General features: G+C 34.7%; 1 protein-coding gene across 2 annotated transcripts in view; it reads left to right on the forward strand.

Annotated features, from left to right (window-relative positions):
- LOC114329184 (oxidative stress-induced growth inhibitor 2-like) overlaps positions 1-15,113 on the forward strand; it is a 271,375-nt gene that overhangs the window by 226,044 nt on the left and 30,218 nt on the right. Inside the window, exons 1-2 of one of the 2 annotated variants that reach the window (XM_028278208.2) lie at positions 671-836; positions 10,100-10,163. In XM_028278208.2, the coding sequence (XP_028134009.2) occupies positions 10,112-10,163 (52 nt within the window). In that variant the 5' untranslated portion in view covers positions 671-836; positions 10,100-10,111. Of the gene's footprint in view, positions 1-670; positions 837-10,097; positions 10,164-15,113 lie in introns of those variants that run through there. The other variant, XM_050653250.1, reaches the window with a different exon arrangement.

The raw sequence follows: 15,113 nt of genomic DNA on the forward strand, positions 1-15,113 counted from the left end.
TCGTTTTAAAGCATATTTTATGTTGAAACAAAGTAAAGGACCCGTTTTTTGGCCTCGGCGCCCCCATCATTCCGGCGCCCGTGTGCACCGCACATTCTGCAAAATAGGTAAAGCCGCCTCTGAGTGTTATCGAATATCGTTATCGGTATGAAGCGTTTTAAGGGTGTGATGACCTACTGAGAAACACGATTCTCGATATGATTACCGGTACTCGAATACAAAAGTAAAAAAATTAATCACAGTAATCAAATCATTTTTAACCCTTAAACAGATCGGTGAAGTTCGTCGTTATATCGGAATACCTATACAAAATACCTACTACTGAGAAATACGATTCTCGATATGATTACCGGTACTCAAATACAAAAGTAACAAAAGTAATAATAGTAATCAAAGTAACGAATACTATAAATGATTACTTTATACAAAAGTAACGATTTGTAACGAATACTCGACAGTAACTATAATCAAAGTCACTACTTATTTAAAGTTACTTAGATGCTGTATTTAAAAATCGATTGATTTATTTTTTCTGAATTCCCTGGTCCCTGGTCTATATTATAGTTTTATCAGCAGGCAGCAAGGGGAATTAATTAAGGATTTTTCATACTGATTACGTAAGATTGCACGGACGATAAGATTGCTCCGCGAGTGTTAGAAATGTATAATAGCCGCGCGGTATGATTTGCCGGTTTTTAGTTGAATGTCAAGACCGTGCGAGACAGCATATCGAATAGCGTTAGTCGGCTGCCGCGGTTTATTTTTTTTACACATTGTTGTGAAATTTTACAAGTTTGTGATCGTTTATTAAGTGATTTTTATTACTGCATTAAGAGGTAATGGTTTCCTTTTTCATAATAAAACTTTGTTTGTAGTTTAAGGATTATAAACACAGAATTTTCTATATCTAATATGGGATGGGACGTGGGACGTTTACTTCAAGTTTTTAATAAAACATAATGGGTTATTGATTATGTTCATAAAAGAGGACTCAAAGGAACTACGTTAAAGAGGTTTTATTGCTTCATAATAATATATTATGTTCACTGGGGGTCCATAAATATGAAAAAACCGCGGAGTGCTATAATTTAGATGAATATTGGTTCCTATGCACAGAGCCGTGCGGTACATCTTTTAAATATGATGCAAGTCTTCGAAATGCCGCCCCTTAAATATTATTGAAACTTAACTTTTATTTTTATTAAAAGAAACTACACAAAATGAACCAAAACTTTTATTTTAAAATCAAAAAATACTTTAAATTAAATGAAATATGTATTAACACTACGTTAAGTGGCTAGGCGCAAAATTTCCTTGCAATGCTTTTTAAATGCATTCATTTTTTTTCGAATCCTGACAAAACTAATTAGTATTTTTGAAAAATTTAAATGCAGAATAAAAGATTACATTATTACCGAGGGCCAAAAGTCATTGAAAATCTCTATAATGTTTATTTGAAGTTACAGGGTGGAAAAAAAAGAGAAAATTAAGTGTAATTTTTAATTTCAAATATCTTATTCAAAAGAAACCTTTTCTTTATTCTAAGGGACTGTAGGTAATATTGTAATCTTTCAATCTGTGTTTAAATTTTTCAAAAATATTTATTAGTTTTTTCAGGATTCGAAAAAAAGTGAATGCATTTAAAAAGCATTGCAAGCAAATTTTGCGCCTATGCTCTGAAGTAACATTTAAACAAATTATAATTTTACACTTCTGACTTTAATTTTGGCAAACTCGTCAATCAGATTGGTGTAGTATAGTGGGGATAGATAGGTGTAGCAGCTAGTGAGAACTCTATTGAAATAAGTGCTAAATTTTTTAGTTTTGTTTGTCTTATATAATATAATAAATAGTTTTTAATTGTGAAAAACTTCTTTCCCCACTAGCTACCGAGACAGGGAGTGTTTATAAAATTCTTAGTTTACAGCTACGTTTGGGTATAAAGAATAAAGAAATTATTACATTTCGGCACAAATAGTTCAAAACCTCTAAGGTTTCATGGAGTATGGTATAATTTGAAATATATCACGCAATTCTTCTAGAAGATCATTATATCATCAGATTTTTTTTCTTTTTCTATTGAAAGTATTGAATAAAATATTTTTCTAGTGTTTTATAACGGCCATGTCTAAAAGATAGATGAACAAATTTATTTTAAATTTAGCTTCATCTGTTAAGAGCTCGTCCAAAGATTTTTCGTAGTCAAATAAACGCTCTTTTCTCCTGGCTCGAATTTCATTTTCAGCTGGAAATTCGGAACTTATATCAAAATTTTCTGCAATTTCATTAAATTTTCATTTGGTTATCAGCCATATTGCCTGTAACTTTTCACTTTTTCTATAATTTCTGACATTTTTACACAATCTGACATTTTTTTTTATTTTACTGATTATGCCGCCCCCCTTGTGATGCCGCCTGATGCGACTGCCTCGCCGCATTATAGCACCGCACGGCCTTGCCTATGCACTTGGGTGCATTAGGGTAAATGCTGTGCACTTTTTATACATAATATATTCACATAGGAAGAAAAGTTGTTCAAAATGACATTTCCTACCGAAATGTCATTTTAATTTAGTTTATTAAAAAAACAAAGTAAAAATCAGTAAAAAACGCGATTTTTGTTTTTGCCCCAAAGCTTTTCCCACGGGGGTATAGGCGTAGGCATTGCTTCACAGAAAAAACTTCTATCCTTCCTCTTTAAAATGACATCTAAAAGAAATCATCAGGATTCACTGTATCCGAGATACAATTTTTCAAAATTCGCCACTCGCACCATTTTTTGCTAAATTTTCCCTATTTTTTGCATACATTGGTCTATAACCTGTTTTTTAGCAATTTTTGTTATATGCGATAGTAGGTATTACAGCTGCGGCTACTGAATAGTTTACAGACGTATATATCTAGAAGTCGATTTTTCGACGTTTTACCTCGAGTGACGGACTCAGAATAAATTGATTAAAATTAAAAAATCAAAATGAAATAAATCTATTTTACAAAATGTAACAAAATGGAAATTATGAAAGAAGTTTTTTTAAGAAGAATAAAATTGAATTAAAATTATTGGTTTTTTTGTGCAAAATTTTTGACAAGAAGTTCTGTGCAAAATGTTTGACACATAGGCTGTGCGTGTTCTGTGCAAATATTTTATTATTTTCCAGTGGGGGGTTAAACCATTAATAAGGTTATTAAACCATTAATAATAGTATCTTTGAACTTGAAAAATTACGATAAACACTAACTTCACATTCACAAACATTTTCTTATCGTTAACTGTTATTACCGTTTCTACAGTCTCACGATAACGTATGGGACAAGCTTTTCAAAAAAATGCAACTGAAAGTTCATACATATATGTTAATTCATATATCAAAATACTAATTGTATGTAAAAAAAATTTACGTAAAATCTTGAGTTAAGTCTGCTAACAACAATGCAGAGAAAGGGAAGAGGCGAATACTCATTTCCAATAAATATTGTTACAAAACTGACTTTTCTATGATCTTTTAGGCACTAATGTTTAGTTTTAGTTGACTTTATTTATTTTTAATAACTTACTTCTAAACAAATGAAAAACACTGAATTTATATCTCTCAAAAATTATACCGCGCCCGTTACATATCAAAGTACACCGACGGTTTCAAATTCACAACTCCTCTACAAATGCCAAAAACCCCTATTTATACATTATTACAATGTTCCAGAATAAGAAAGATTATTACGGAAGAATTCATCTTATTCTAGAATAACAATCGAAGGGTTATTTACATAAATATCAAATAAGCATTTTCTAGAATGAAAAAGAAATATCGAGGTGTGAACCTGTTAAAAAGGTCCCCCTTTTAAAACATTCACAAACAAATAAATCAAATTCAGTAAACAAAAACGGTCTGTTAAATTATAATAAATAGGCCAGGAGCTGAAAACAGTCGGGTGACATAATCATGTCAAAATATTACCGTGGCTACTATTACCAAGGCTACTAAGATCAGATAACGTTGCAAGAAAAACAGGATGCTAAATAATACCGAAACCTTAATAATATAATAATACCGGTATTCACAGATAGTTAAGAAACCTAGAGAGTCTCTAAAAGTGAGGCAGATTATTAGTCATCTATGAAAGAAAAATCTTGTGACATTTATACAAAGGCACAAAATAAAGCGGAACTTGGCGAAGAAGATACAACTTAGAACTATACAAAATATACCAGGAGCCGTATACCAGAACGTCCGTTAAAATAGAACGGCTGCGTTGGATGGGACATATGGAAAGAATGGAAAAGGAATAAGGCAAAGTACCTGAAAATAATTACACATTTATAAAAAATAACTTTTTAATAATACATACCATGTTTTTATTATTTATAGGACACAATATAAAGTTATAAACTATTTTGTTCTTTCAATTCCTATGTCAAGAATTTTATAATCGATTTTAAACCCATATAAATCAATGAACATGGTTTACACACAATTTTAAGGGACATATTAGAAATTATTTATTCACCAAAAGTAGCAGTTACAAATGAATAGAAAATTTTACATTACATAGAAACTAACGCCATCTATTGAGACAACAATCTATTGAGAAAGCTAGTAGCGTCATCAGAATGGGAACTAATTTTACCATATAAAATTTAAAATTACTTAAAATTCCAAATAAAACTCAATACATCCATGTAAAAGCAGCTGTTAAATATTGCATTTTTATCGAGTTCTGAGCTATTCTAAAAAAAGTGACAGACAAAGAGCAGGCGAAGTATATAAAAAAAGTGGTAAAAATAAGCAGACAAGTGCCAGTAGGAAAAAGACGAGGATAACCGAAGCTGAGATACAAAGAATAAATAGAATATAGTGTAACCTCAAAAACAAAAATAAAAAATTTATCAGAATCAAGAAGAATTCTGAAACACGCCAAGATCAAAAAGGGTTGTCCAGCCATTTATAATCATGAACACACAGATCATCACTAATGAGTTAATAGGTCAGAAATACATCATCTATAATTAACTGCATAAGCACAGAAATATCAGAATTTTCTAACAATTCTAGGGTACAACAACACCTCTCAGAATATTTACTTAAAATTTGGCTATTTGCCTACAACATCGAAGCCAAGTAAGTCAGCTGTCAAATTGGTATTGCCACCTGCTAGAGCTAATAATTCCTTGATACAGTTCGTAAATCGTTCAGCTGGACATAAGGAATATACATTGAGAGAATTGGTTGAGATTGATAATGAGTGAGTTTTGAAGCAAGGCTGTCCATTAGTGTCCACATATAAATCAAAAACAAAGTTTATGATACATCATCATAAGTGGCTCGACAATCCGTTGTGGATCTTGGCCTGCTCACAAAGAAGTCGCCACTCCTGTCGATTCCTGGCAACTTACCTCCATATTCTGACCCCTAGAATCTTTAGTTCTTCCACATCATCAATCCATCTTCTTCGTGGTCGTCCTCTACTTCTTGTGCCCTCTGGTTTTTAAAATGTTAATCTCTTAGTGTATTCGTTATCTGACATCCTAGCAATGTGTCCAGCCCATCTAAGTCTCTGCACTTTAACGAATTTCACAATATCTGGATCGGTGTATAACTGATACAGTTCAAAGTTGTATCTTCGACGTCATAGCCCATTTTCATTTACTGCCCCAAAAATCTTTCTAAGAATTTTTCTCTCAAAAATACCAAGAAGTCTTTTATCACTTTGCGATAGGGTCCACGTTTCAGCTCCATATATCAAAACCGGTCTCATTAAGGTCTTGTATATTTTGAGCTTTAATTTGAATTCTCTGTTGGATATTTCGGTAGGTTTTAGAAGCCAACATATATTTGGTTTTTTCCTCGTTTACCACAAGTCCTTATTCACTTGTGGTTTTACAAGCCTTGTAAAACACTGCACCATGTCTCTCATACTTCTGCCCACTATAACTATATCGTCAGCGAATGCGAGAATTTGCGTCGATCTATTAAAAATAGTTCCATTCATTATAATATTTAATTGTCTGACTGCCTTGTCCAAGGCAATATTAAAGAGAAGACACGCCAGCTCGTCGCCCTGTCTTAGACCATTATTAACGTCAAAGAACGTAGAGTTTTCTCCTTGAATTCTAACGCACGAGCTTACGTTTTGCATTGTTAGTTGGGTCAACTTAACTAACTTAGGTGGGATCCCAAAGTCTATCATTGCATTATATAATGCACTTCTTTTAACACTGTCATAGGCTGCTTTGAAGTCGACGAAGAGATGGTGGGTATCTATGTTATATTCTGTGACTTTTCTAGAATCTGCCTATGTGCTTGAATTTGATGTATAGTTGACTTTCCAGCAGTAAATCCGCATTGGTATTGACCTACAATGTCCTTTGTAAAATGTTTAAGTCTTTCAAACAATACATTGCCGAAGATTTTATATGCAGATACTAACAAAGTAATGCCTCTATAGTTCTTACAATCCAGTTGATCACCTTTTTTATGCAACGGACATATTACTCCCTTTAGCCACTCTTCTGGTACCAATTCATTCTGCCATATAAGAACTATCAGTTTATGGATTGCTGCAAGAAGTTGATCACCACCTTTTTTAAACATTTCCGAACAGATTTCGTCGATTCCTGGGGCTTTATTGTCTCTGAGTTTTAGGATGGCATTTGAGTCTTCTTCTCTTGTTGGGTCTTCGTCTTCACTGTGAAGTTGATGATGTAGATTTTGTTGATTTTCTATGTTGTAACCTCCTTCAATATCGTTTATATTTAGATGTTCGCTGAAATGTTGTGCCCATCTGTTAAGAACTGAGTTTTTGTCGTGTAGAATTTCACCGTTAGTGTCTCTACAAATTTTTAATCGTGGTTTAAATTCTCGACGGCTATTATTTAAGGATTTGTAGTATTTTCTTGTTTTATTTTTATCAAATAAACTTTGTATCTCATTGAGAGTGTTCTGTTCGTATTCCCTCTTCTTACGTCGATGGATGCGTTTATCCTCTCTTCTAAGACGTCTATATTCTTCTTTATTTCTCCGTGTACAACCTGCGTCGATGGTTTTTTGATCAAAAAAGTTTATGATTAATGAGTGTGAGCGGCCGTGGAGTAATAGCATAAACGCTGGCCTCATACGCCAGTAGACGTGGGTTCGAGCCCTGCCAAAGACAAACCATTTTCATTTCCAATAATGACACGAGCCGTCTCACCCTGCCTCGAAGAGCACGTAAAGCCGTCGGTCCCCCTGGGCTAGTGTACATCGGCACTAGTTACTTAAAACAGGGTTAAAGATGTAAATGGCGCCGGAACTATCCGAAAGGATCTCCCCGGCAAAAATGCCATACGATATTATTATTATTATGATTAATGAGTTAATAATTTTACTTTAATTTTTTAAATATTTTTTATTTAACAAATAATTTCAAAACTAAACAGTTTTCCCATTCCCTCAGGCTAAAATATTTAGCTACTACATTGTCATATTTTGAAGTTTATTTGTGTCAGTCGAAATGAATTGTCAATTTTGAGGTTAATGCCCCTTGCTAAGCTGCCACAATTATCTCAATATAATACAATGTATGTATTTATGTATCTAAATATACAGTTTGTTCCAACGAAAATTTGGCCCCCTCAGAAACTCCATTTGAAAGGTAATTTTTTTCTCTAAACGACGCTCTGTTTTTTTTTTAATTTACGTAATAAGTTTAAAGATCATTTTGGACTTAACAAATTTATTATAAATTTTTGTTAAATCCAAAATTATCTTTAAGGTTATTCCGCAAATTAAAAAAAATTAGAGGGTCCTGTAGAGAAAACAAATACCTTTCAAATGATGTGACACTCGACTACACTTGCTATTTAAAAAAACTGGGGGACGAATTTTGCATGAAAATTCGCCCCCCCCCCCCCCTCAATATAAATTGACATGTTTTTTTTTTAATTCTGAAAAAACTCTTGGTTTCTGAGTTATTGGGGTGGAGGTCAAATTTTCGTTGAAACACTCTGTATACAAGTATGTTCCCTATGTCCAGCTGAACGATTTACGTACTCTATAAAAAGATTTCTTGATTCTTCGGGATTCGAAATCGAAACATCAAAATAAATATAAAATGCAATTCTCATTATAATCAATTGTGGTTCGATCCCATAATATTTATTTAATGTAAATTAATATGCCACAAGAAAACAGTTTCATAACCTATTTGAATGGGACTTTCCTATCAACCTTTAGTCCATTCTTTCACGGTTTTTGCTCTAAATTTTAAAGAACCGCTTGGATTGACATGAAATTTGGCATGCTTATAGCTTACATGTCAAAGAAAAAAAGTGATATTGTGCCGATGTGTGCTTTTGCCCTGGGGGTGACTTTCACCCCCTCTTGGGGGTGAAAAAATATATGTCCAAAATAAGTCCGGAAATGGGTAAACTAACTAATTTTAAGTAACTTTTGTTCTATAGAGCTTTTTCGCCAAGTCAACACTTTTCGAGTTATTTGCGAGTGAATATGTTCATTTTTCAACAAAATAACCACATTTTTAGACGGTTTTTCGCAAATAACTCAAAAAGTAAGTATTTTGTCGAAAAAAACGTTCTTAGCAAAAATATAGCCTATAAAAAAGTAAAAAAATGGTGTACGCGGTAGGTCTCTGGATCTCGTAGAACTAGAGTTATAGCCAATGAAAAATAGATTCATATTCACCAAATTTCAAATAGAATATTTCGACGTGAAATATCGAAAAAATTAAGGACTTTTTGGGGAAAATCCATTATAACTTTTTTAAAGTGTTTAAAAAAATCTTTATTTCTGTTTTTATAAAAAGTTTCTAGCATTAAATTTAAGCAAGTTACGCTCAAAATAAAGTTGGTCCCTTTTGTTTTTACAAAAAAAAATCGGGAAGACCAATCCCTAATTAGCAACTTAAATGAAATTAATCGTTACCGCTCCACAAATTATTTTACTTATGTTGTGTTTATATGATCTGTAAATTTCATCGATTCAAAGTGCTTATTTTTGAAAAATATGCTTTTTTTCAAAATAACTTGAAAATTGTTAGAGATACCAAAAATCTCGAAAAACAAAAAAAGTCAGATTTGCTTTTCTGAATATCATGTATTTTTTTGTTTTTCTGTTGGACAAAAATTTATTAAGATTTGGTGTTTCTAAATTTGCATACATTCGTGATCAGTGACTCGTTCAACCCCTTTTAACTACAGCCCTTTCAATAGTAAGGACTCTGAACCGATGAAACTTACAGATCATATAAACAATATATACACGAGTCAAGAAACTTGTGAAGTCGTAACGATTAAGTTCTTTAAGATACTAATTAGGGGGTGATTTTCTATTTTTTTACCAAAACCAAAAGGGGCTAACTTTATTTTGAGCGTAACTTATTTAATTTTGATGCTAGATATTTTTTTATAAAACAAAAATGAATAACACTTTAAATAAGTTGTAATGAGTTTTCCCCAAAATGTGCTTCATTTTTGGTTATTTCACGTTAAAGTATTCCATTTGGAATTTGACGAATATGAACTTATTTTTCATTAGCTATAACTCTGCTTCTACTAGGTGTAGAGACGTGATGTATACACCATTTTTAAAAATTTTTTACAGGCTATATTTTTGTTAAGAATGTTTTTTCGACAAAATACTTACTATTTGAGTTATTTGCGAAAAACCATCTAAAAGCGTGGTTATTTTGTTGAAAAAATGAACATATTCACTGCCAAATAACTCGAAAAGTATTGACTAAGTGAAAAAACTCTATAGAACAAAAGTTACTTAAAATTAGCCAGTTTATCCATTTCCTGACTTTCTTTGGGCGAATATTTTTTCACCCACAAGAGGGGGTGAAAACCACCCCCAGGGCAAAAGCACATGTCGGCACAACATCACTTTTTTTCTTTGACTTGTTAGCTATGTGTATGCCAAATTTCATGTCAATCCAAGCGGTTCTTTAAAATTTAGAGGTTTTGCAATATTTTACCGTTAAAGAACGGACTACTTGTAAAAATACGTTTTCCTCGACATTTCTACGCGACGCGGACGCGGTTATCTTTTTGTTAACTTTTGATATAAATATGTGTTTTTATTTATGAATGGTTTATTACTTACAGATACTCGACAAGATGAAGAGCGGAAACCAATCAAATATTATTTACAAAGAAGTAGTTATAGTTGGTGAGTAAAAATATTTACATAAATAACAAATATGTATGTGCTTTGTTTTTTGTTAATTATTGATAGTGAAAGTGTTTAGTAAACAACGAAGTTGATATTTTAAGAGATATAGCATACCCAATTTTAACTTAATTTTTTAAGTGTATTTAAAATTTTCGAAGCATTTTTGTGGTGCCAAGTGATTCTAACTTGAGCTACGTTTTAAGTGTTGTACAGTATAATATTAATTTTGAACGTTTTTTGCACGATTTTATTTATTTTTTTTTAATTAGCAAGTATGCCATCATAGGTGACACACGTTTCCTATGATGGCACACCATTTATTTTAAAACAAAAGAACTTATGCCCGGTTGCACTAACAGATCTTAAGCTTAGGACGGGAATAACACAAGAATTAATATAATATAATTATAATATATTATAATAAAAATATCATAATATTATAATAGATATAAATTGATAATAAGGTAAGAATCTAAAATTATGTGATACTCAAGGAGGCCCTATCTATAAGTAGAGCTTAGCTAAGCTGGATCTTAAGATCTGTTGGTGCAACCAGGCATTAATTGTTTATGCTTTAGTACTGTAGCGGTTATTTACTGTAATTACTTCTAATTACAATCAAACTAGCGGTTCGTAATTTATATACGACTTTATTTTTTTATTTATACAAGTTTACTTTACAAACTTTAGCTTAAGACTAACTCTATTTACAAATATGTCCTATTTATATATGCGATACAGATATTCCAAAAATATCTATATATCTCCAGCTATGTCCATGTGACCGCTTGCACGTCATCGGCGCTGCATCGGCGTATCTCGAAACATCGATAGTGTTCTGTCTGTGCGGAGACGGGAGCTGGTATACGAGGGTAGGTCAATAATTATTTTGTTACACTGCTCCCCTCTTAAGATCTGAGCGTCCCGATCAGCAACTCTAGATGGCCCAGGATGGCGGAATCTACAGGATTCTCCAGCTCTGCATACACCCCTAGAAAAGAAGTAACAGTCTACTGTCTTTGAAGGGTATGACATCTTCGGGTTCATGCAACACACAGTAATCCGTACGCCAGTTTCTCTGAAGATCACTTCCAGCATGCTTCTCACAATCTTCCAATCCAGATTTTCTACTGCATGGCCAATTTTTGGTAAAGCCAAATCTTTGATGTCATAATTACAGACCATTTTCTTCAAATTAGTTAGAGCACGCCATATGTTCTCGTAGCTTGGCGTGTCCGTATAAGACTTCCTGGTCACTATATACAGCAAAGATCGAGGACCATCTTCCAATCGCAATACTCTTCCAATTTTAGGCTGCTGATTTCGTAACTCGTCCAGGCGGCCGAACTTTCTATTGAATACGGACGAGATTCCTTTAGTCATCTCGAGGTCTTGGGCAACACAGTGGGCTAGAGAGACGTTTTCTGGAACACCAAACAGATCTTGCTGAACTTCTGTGGTCACGCCGAATCTAGCACTCTTTCTTTCTGCGTAATTTGACATAAATTCCTTAAAACTTGGCTGTGCGGCATCTTTCATTTCCTGTTGGAGGACTCGGGCTTCTTCTGTTTCATTGGAGCCAGCATATGGTGCAAGACGATTTATGTGAATAACTTTTGGTTTACCGTTTGGCAACTTCTTAATTCTGTATATTACGTCATTTATTTTCTTCTTAACTTCATACGGACCTTCCCATTGTCTTTGCAGTTTAGGACACAGGCCTCGACGACGTTGTGGATTATAAAGCCAGACAAGATCACCTACTTCGAAGCTTTCATTCTTGCAGCGAGAATCATATTGATCTTTCATTCTGTCACTGGCTATCTGGATGTGTTGTCGGGCAAGTTCATGAATGTTGTTCATTCGTAACTTCAGGCGGTCTACGTATTCTTCGCCTGCAACATATTCCTCGGAAGGTCTGCAGCCAAACTCTAGGTCGCAGGGCAAACGAACTTCACGACCCAACATCAGGCAGGTTGGTGTTTGACCTGTAGTTTCATTCACGGCCGAGCGGTAGGCCATCAGGAATAAATGAATGTGTTGGTCCCAATCTCGCTGATGTTCAGATACAACTTTGGACAAGTGTTTACCCATCGTTCGGTTCATCCTCTCGACCATCCCATCTGATTGAGGATGCAGGGGTGTTGTTCTGGTCTTATTGACACCAATCAATTTACAAACGTTTTGGAAAAGAGCTGACTCAAAGTTTCGCCCTTGGTCGGAGTGGATCTCCAAGGGAACACCAAATCGGCTGAAGAATTCTTTAACAAGTACCTCTGCAACGGTAGCAGCTTCTTGATTTGGTAATGCATAGGCCTCGGTCCATTTCGTAAAATAATCCATGGCTACCAGGATGTATTTATTTCCAGCATCAGTTTCTGGAAATGGACCTGCAATGTCGATTGCTACTCTTTCCATAGGACTGCCAACATTGTACTGTCTCATGGGTGCTCTCTTTTTACCAACTGGACCATTACCGGATGCACACAGTTCACATTTCTGGCACCATCTTCTTACATCATCTTTACAGTTCACCCAATAGAACCGTTCTCGAACCTTTTGCAGAGTCTTCGTAATACCAAAGTGTCCACCTGATGTACCGTCATGCAACTGACGCAATACTTCTGACACTTTACTTTTAGGTACAATCAACTGAAGCTTAGATTCTGTACCATCATCGTTCTCAAAGGTTCTGTAAAGAAGATCATCTTTTAGTATCAGGCAATTCCATTGGCTCCAGTAGGCCTTGACTTCCGGACTACATGCACTAATGTTTTGCCAACTAGGTCTCTCACCTCGACGCATCCAATCCAATACTCTTTTTATACATGGATCGTCTTCTTGGGCTTCTTGTAACTGTTGTGGCTGCCATTGCTCATTAACGACGGTAGTTCGTCTCACAGGGCAAAGCTGTTCATCTACTTTAAGCCGGTGATTACAACTTTCACTGCATGGCCGTATCGAGGAAGCATCTGTATTTGAACCAACTCTTCCAGCCCTCTTCATGCGTCTCTTCGGCATCGTGTCACGAATCACCCTCCGTACCATTTCCACCAAACGTTCATCTTTTCTCTTATCGCCTTTTTCCACGGTTATTACTCGATTGTTTCGTGAAGCTTGGCTAGCTGCTTCGTGTTCCAAGGCAATAGCAAGTGCTTCATCTAAAACTTTCGGTCTTGCTAGTCGTAAAGATTTCTGTAGTTCACTATCTTTCAGCCCATTGACAAAGGTATCTACCGCAATTTCTTCTAAAACGCTGTCTGTCACCTCTGGATAAGCCAACCGCACCACACGAGCCACATCTGCTTCAAATTCTTGCAGATTCTCACTTGCTCGTTGACTTCTACTTCGCAGTTGTGCTTTGTATACTTGTTGTAGATGGGCATCTCCATAGCGTTTTTCTAGACGAGTGAACAAGGTCTGGTAACAATTTTCTTGACCCTTAGGAATTGATCTTAATATATCTGCAGCATCACCTCGCAAAGCAGCAGTCAAGGAAACAGCCTTTTCCTGTTCGGTCCAATGATTGGCGGTCGCAATAGCTTTAAATTGTTTAAGGTATATGGACCAAGAGGACTTTCCATCAAATGGTGGTAATTTGAATCTCATATTATGCGACGTTTCGTCTCTCGGTAGTTCATCTTTCACCACAGGATCTAACGCTGCTGCATTAACTGATGGTAGTACTTTTGTATCGGTTATCATGCTCTCTAGTTGTTTGATCTTTTCTTCTACGGTCTCTACACTTTTCTGCATCTTATCGAATGTTCTAGAAACTTCTTCAAATTTCTCGTCGTTCTGTCTACAAACTTCTTCAAGTTTTTCGTTGTTTTGTCTACAGACCTCTTTAAAAGTTTCGTCAATCTTTTGCGAAACACTTTCGAATTTCTCATTGTTTTGACTACATACGTCTTTAATTATTTGAGAAGTCTCATCGAATCTTTGAGAAGTCTCGTCGAATCTTTTAGCAACATTTTCGAATTTATCGTCGCTTTTTCTAGAAGTTTCATTGATCGTTTCAGAAACAGTTTTTAATTTCGATAAGATTACTTGTTCTGCTGACTGGAAGTGGAACGTCTCTGGGTCATCTCCGTTCTTCGTGAGGACATCCTTGAGTCGTGCTTGTAGGACTATCTTGCACCCACTGCTGTCTAATTCGTACTCTTCTAATTGTTCACGGAGCTGTTTTATGGTCAGTTCTTGTAGCAACATCTTTGGTCGGCACACACGTACTTTTCAAAATGTCTAAGTCTTTCCGAATACCGAACAATCAACGCACTTCAATTATTCCCGACGAATAAAGTTCAAAAGTCTTTCCGAATACCGAACAATTAACGCACTCCGATTATTCCCGACGAATAAAGTTCAAAAGTCTTTTTTTTACTTTTCATTTATTTACACTCCACACCGTTAACACCACTGTAGCGGTTATTTACTGTAATTACTTCTAATTACAATCAAACTAGCGGTTCGTAATTTATATACGACTTTATTTTTTTATTTATACAAGTTTACTTTACAAACTTTAGCTTAAGACTAACTCTATTTACAAATATGTCCTATTTATATATGCGATACAGATATTCCAGAAATATCTATATATCTCCAGCTATGTCCATGTGACCGCTTGCACGTCATCGGCGCTGCATCGGCGTATCTCGAAACATCGATAGTGTTCTGTCTGTGCGGAGACGGGAGCTGGTATACGAGGGTAGGTCAATAATTATTTTGTTACAGTACGAAAAATAACAACAAAAATTAAAAAATAAATTTTACTTTCGGCACTAATTTTTTCACTTTTCGGACGCTTTTTTTTACTTTCGGGGCGTTTTTTTGTAGCTAGGTAACGGCTTTGACGATAACATCAACTTTGTATTTTATTATGACAACACTTGTCATAATTAAAGTGTTTAATAAAAGTTCATAAGTAAAGTTTATACATAAAGT

The sequence above is a fragment of the Diabrotica virgifera genome, chromosome 6 (genome assembly GCF_917563875.1).
Source record: "Diabrotica virgifera virgifera chromosome 6, PGI_DIABVI_V3a".
In the NCBI taxonomy this organism is placed as follows: domain Eukaryota; kingdom Metazoa; phylum Arthropoda; class Insecta; order Coleoptera; family Chrysomelidae; genus Diabrotica; species Diabrotica virgifera.